Source organism: Chinchilla lanigera, unplaced genomic scaffold (genome assembly GCF_000276665.1).
Source record: "Chinchilla lanigera isolate Chin_1 unplaced genomic scaffold, ChiLan1.0 scaffold00015, whole genome shotgun sequence".
Classification (NCBI taxonomy): Eukaryota; Metazoa; Chordata; class Mammalia; order Rodentia; family Chinchillidae; genus Chinchilla; species Chinchilla lanigera.
The window spans coordinates 28,116,699-28,122,698 of NW_004955416.1; the positions used below are offsets into that span (position 1 = coordinate 28,116,699).

Consider the following 6,000-nt stretch of genomic DNA (forward strand, 5'->3'; position numbering starts at 1 on the left):
CTAGTAAAAGCTGTGTCATCATAAGGCATTTAAAGAACTGCAAAGCAGCAGGGAAGCCCTGACAGGCTGTACACACTTCTAGAAGATCCTCCAGGCTGCTGCTGTTTCCAACCCAGCTCCCAAGGGAGGAGGCAGGGAAACACTTGAAGGGCTTCCTCATCAACCAGGTCCCCTTAGCTAATAAGGCATTTACAAAGAGCATCAAGCTAATTTCTAATACCTAGGGTATTAGAAACCATTGTCAGATTGCAGCTTAATGGGAAAAGCAGCCCTCAAACAGTCTCCCAACTCCCACAGCACCAGGACAACTTTCCAACTACATAATGTCACTGACACCAGACCAAAGGTCTTGATCTAACTGGTGATACCGGCTTTCTTGGTGCCTCTAGAGTAGTATCAAAGATATTAATATAACCATACTAAGGCACTTGTTTTTTAAAATTCTTACTCAAAAGTAGGCCTCTCCTCTACAATTCCAGTAAGAAAGTTCACTTTTCAGAGATAGAGGGCAGGACAAAGTGTTCCAAAATGCACAAACCATTACATATTTTGGCCACAGTGAAATTTGTTAGGGTTGTAACTACTTAATTAAGGATGGGGAAAATGTGGAAATGTATGGGGTAAATGTATTCTGCTTAATACGGCATGAAATCCTGAAATGGCTTTCCTTGCTGCAAAACTCCATGACAAAAGAGATCCCCTAGGTCCAGTGAGCAATCACACACTGCAAAGTGCACAGAAATTAAATGTTTCACACAGATCACATTTAGGATTTAAAGTCCATCTTCATGAATTTATAATTAAAATCACATGAAGGCCACTCCTAATATACCTGAAAATCTCCACATCTCTGAAAGTTCAAACAAAAGGAATAGAATGATCAGAAGACATTTAAAAGCCTGGTGGAAAGGCAAGTACAGGCAAGAATACTGTTTCCTCACTCAAATACTTTGAAAAAGTAACTCAGTAAAACAGCAGTTTAAAGCAGAACGTTCATTCTTTCTCTTGGGCAAAAGGCCTAGTAATTCACTCTGTTCTTTGCAACTCCGGTAGTTTACCAATCTAAACATAACCTAAAGAGTTTTCTTCCCTCTGTCACTGGATCCTGAAACTGGAGACAAGAGATATAGGCCTGCCCGCATAAAAGCAGACAAAAGTCTAAAGCTAATTCATATCCTCTGGAACTATTAAAGACAAAACGTCTACAAGTAGACTTCCTTTAAAAGGTTTCATGTATGTCAAGTGAACTCAGAAATTGCTTACCACCTAGACTGAAAGAAACCATTGTACGAATTACAGATTATATAACTATCCAGAAGGTCAAAGTTTGTAATAATTATTTATTTACTTATTTTTCGTTCTGCCACTGAGCGACACCCCCAGTCCACAAGATTCAAAATAAATGCAAAGCCATTCTCACGTCACTAATTATTTTATAAATTCATAACATGTAAATTTCTAATCTGTGTAGGTCATCATGATCAGATGAAAGTGGTTAGGCCTTTGGGAACCAGGGATAGGAAAATATCCCACACCTTTGGAATTACATCTGTGGATACATGATAAAAACAGTATGGTACTGGCAAAAAAACAGATCTGATGATCAATGGAACAGAATACAAGATGCAGAAACAATTCCAAGCAAACTCAGTGAGTTTATCTTTGACAAAGGGGCCAAATATCTTCATGTGAAGAAAGATACAGTGCTGTGAAAACTCGTTCTCTGCATGCAGAAAATTGAACCTGGACCCATATCTCTCACTATGCACTAAACTAAAATAAAAATGGATCAAGACCTAAATATAAAAACAGAAACAATCTGCTGGAAGACAGAATAGGTAAAATTCTAGAAGAAACAGGTGTAGGCAAAAATTTTATGAGCAAAAAAGCTCAATCATATAGGAAATACTATACAGAATCAACAAATGGGATCACATCAAATTAAAAAGCTTCTGCACTGCAAAAGAAACCACCAATAGTAAAGAGACAATCCACAGAATGGGAAAAATTTACCAGCTACTCCTCAGACAAAGGACTAACATCTAGAATATATACAAAACTCAAAAAAGTCAGACCTTTCAAATTTAAAATCCTAATCCAAACAGGTATCTGAAATGAGTAAGTATTTCTCAGATGGAGAAGTACAAACAGCAAATAAATACATGAAAAAAATGTTCACATCACTGGTCATTCAAGAAATGTAAATTAACACCGAGATTCCATCTCACTCCAGAAAGACTAGCAATCAAAAAAATCGACCAATAACAAATGCTGGTAGGGCTGTGAGTAAAAAAGGAACCTTTCTCCCTTGTTGGTGAGAGTGTAAACTGGTACAACCACAAAGGAAGTCAGTATGGAGATTCTTCAAAAAACTAAAACTACAGGTTCCATTTGATGCAGGTATTCCCCTTCTAGGTATCTTCCCAAAAGAGTTAAAAGCATCATACCACAGTGACATATGCCCACCCATGTTTACAACAGCACAATTTATGATAGCTAAATCTTGGAAACACCCCACATGCCACACATCAACAGATGAACAGATAAAGAAAATGTGGTGTTCATATACAATAAAGTACTACTCTGCCATAAAGAAGGATAAATTTGAATCATTTGTAAGTAAATGGGTACACCTACAATTTTAAGTGACATAAATAAGACATACAAGTTTAAATATCACATTATTTCTCCTGTGTGAGAAACCTTAAGGGCAAACAAGGAGCAAAACAGATGACAGATACTGGGAAGTAGGAAGAACATGTTCAAATGCATGGGGAAACAAGGAAGGGGGAAGGCGGAAAGCAAGGAAGGGAAAAGGGACCAAAAAAGCAAAGAGCAGAAGGGAAACAAAGATTATATAAATGGGGCTGGGAAAAAGGTTGGAGGGGAGGAGAATGGGAAAAAGGAAGAATTAAGACATATATTGGTACAAATTCCCTAAGATGAATGCGAGCACTATGCATGGAATATGTGTACTAATAAAAATTTTTAAAAATAAAATAAAATTAGACAAGAAAAAAGAAAGAATTTCATCTGTGAAGTCAGCAGAAATCACGTAAGATGATTTTTCCGGATAATCTTGAAAATGTCACTGTCAGCAAACCACAGGTTTTCAGTGAGCCCAACTGTCATTATTTATAAGACAAAATCATGGAAGGCATGCTCTAAAACCAAGAGGTAAGGTAATAAAGGAAATTCCCATTTAAAAAAACCAAAGGCTAAATATGTCTAAGAATTGCACGAACTTTAACCCTGGAGGAAGATATTACCACTAGCTTCCTGTGACTGAGAATTAACGACAAAATTAACAGTTTTTCCCAAGTAAAGAACTTTGCTCTTACCTCATAAGACCAGACACACTGCACACCCGCGAACCTCCGGACACATCTTCCCACCTCCACATCCTCGTGGGTAGTGTACATCTCCTGGAGACACTTGCCAATGTGTGGGACCATTCTCCGAAGCACCTCCCGGCTCATTATCACACCGGGCCCCCCCATGCAGAAGTTCTCACCGGGCTCAAGGGCCAGTTTCCCCATTTCTTCTGTAGTGCCCAGTCCTGTTTGCCCAAGAAAGAGGGCCTCACTGCTATTCAAACTCCTCAGGAAACTCTCCAGCCGATCTCCTTTGATGTAAACATCATCATCTGCTCTCATAAACCATTCATACTTGTCCAAGTAGTGGTCATGCATGTACTTGAGCATCATAAAAGACTTCTTCTGGGGCGGGTAGGAGTCATCCACGCCCCGTAGTGGCACTATTGGAATTGGTATAGATGTATCTGAACCCTCACTAGAGAAGAACTCAACTTTCCCAGGAATTGTCTTGGACCACGTTCTGGAATTAAAATAAATATCAATTAGAGAACAGTTTGTCCCAAGCTTCTTATTTTCAAAAATTCACACATCTGCTCATTTTCAATCAACATGTGTAATGGCTTTACCTATTTGGGCTGCTTGCTTCCCAGAAGCCCAGACTACCAGGTACATTACTACAAAGTCAATTCATTCTTAAAAGAGCCCCAACAAAATGAAGGAAAAAGTGTTAAAATAGTTCCACTGTCACTAAGTTTTAGTTACGGGTAAAAACCAAACTGCTAGGGCATTAAGCCAGTTGAATTCATTTTCTGACACTATCAACTCCTACTAACAAACAACTCATCTCTATAAAACAAATCAAACTGTTCACTCAACAAATTTTCTCTGAATGTTCAACAACTGCCAAGTATATGCTAAGCAAGAAGGACACAAAGTTAAAGAAAAACAGCATTTTGACTCACAGAGCTGACATTAGGGGAGACAGGAATTTACCAGGACAATCACACTATTCTGAACTAAGATACACACTACAGGGTAACAGCATGACAGGCCTACAGAACAGAGAAAGCTTCCCTGACTTATTGCAGCCAACAAAGAACATAAATTAAAAGTAACAGTAGAGAGGCAACTATATCAAAGATTTGATGGTAATCATTAAAACTAATTAAGAAGCACTAAATCACTGGGCGTGGTGGCGCACGCCTGCAATCCCAGCACTCAAGAGGCTGAGGCGAGAAGACTGCCCCTAGTTCAAAGCCAGCCTGGGCTACATAATGAGTTCAGGGGCAGCCTGAACTATACAGTGAGACACTGTCTCAAGAAACAAAAAAAGCACTAAGTCTACAACTATTACATGTAAGGTAATAAAACTAAATGCAAAAATAGATTTGTAAGCTAGATCTAAAACTTCCAATTTATGTGGCTTTAAACTGTCAAAGTGCATGCCAAATACTCAATGTACATATTGGACAAATACTTTTATTTTTATCATGTAGCATTATAGACTAAGATGCATGGTACTAAGTCAAATATATGTAAAATAAAACTGCTTTGTCACTGTGGACAGGTCAAATACAGTAGAGAAAAAAACAGAAAGAGGGAGAGAGAGAGAGTGAGAGAGCAAGAGAGAGAATACGAATGCTTCCTTGAGACAGGATGTACACAAAAAACGACATGGCAGACCCAGAATGCCAAGCACTAGGAGTAGGGGCTGTCATGTAGAGTCGAAAGAACTCTGAAAGGCCTGCAAAGTGCAGTGCAAATTGTAGGCCTTTATGCTACAGATGCCATCAAAGCAAACAGAGCAGAAGAGACGAGATGAAGGACATGTGCTCTCAAATGTCCAGGGTGCAGCACAGAGTTAAAGGAAGCCTAAAGAGATGCAGGAAGACCAGCTGAGAAACAATAAAAGCAGCCCACAGTTTGCAAGAGAGCTGTATGCCCATGGTAAGGGAAAGAGTAATTATCAATCAGAAGGAGACAAAGCATCCTTCTACTGAACAACTTGAGTAAGGCTATCATGTTGCCTTTTTCCTTATACTTCATGCTATGTATAGTAGAACTGAAGTAGTTTCCAGCTACAATAATTTATTTACACAGACTTTCCAAGAAAAATATGTAATGGAGAATAAAAATAAAGATCGAGTATCCCTCATCCAAAATGCCTGGGACCAGAAGTGTTTGAAATTTTGATTTTTTTGAATTTTAGAATATATGCACAGACTTTATTAGCAGAGCATACCTTATCTAAAAATCTAAAATGCTCTGAAATCTGACACTGGCAGATCTGAGCACTGTACTCTCAAAGTTTCACTGTATTTCAGAGCACAGCAGATTTCCAAGTTAGGTATGCTCAACTTGTAGTAAATTTAATCTTAATAAAATGAAAAAAGCCCTTTCCAAATGATGTTCTCTTCAGTAAGTTTTATTCTACCTGTTGTAACTGTATTTACACAGTGAAAAAGTGGCCTGACAGAACAATTAAACATGAACATGCATGTGTCATTAAGGGGAAGACTTAGGAGACTGCCTGAAGAGATGTATTAAGACTGTGGAAGAGGTACAGAAAGGTCTCCGGCGCACGGGGAGCCACGGGCGGGGAGCACCTGTCTTCTGGCTGGCTCACTTCCTGCCTTGTAGGCCCCCGGAGGGAGGGCCCCTGGTGCATGGGGAGCCATGTGGC

At 39.1% G+C, this 6,000-nt stretch overlaps 1 protein-coding gene across 1 annotated transcript in view; it reads right to left on the minus strand.

Annotated features, from left to right (window-relative positions):
• The window catches only part of Chsy1 (chondroitin sulfate synthase 1), a gene marked incomplete in the record, with an annotated part of 65,868 nt that overhangs the window by 45,718 nt on the left and 14,150 nt on the right, over positions 1 to 6,000 (minus strand). Inside the window, 1 exon segment of the mRNA XM_005381708.2 lies at positions 3,342 to 3,837. Coding sequence (XP_005381765.2) covers positions 3,342 to 3,837 — 496 coding nt within the window.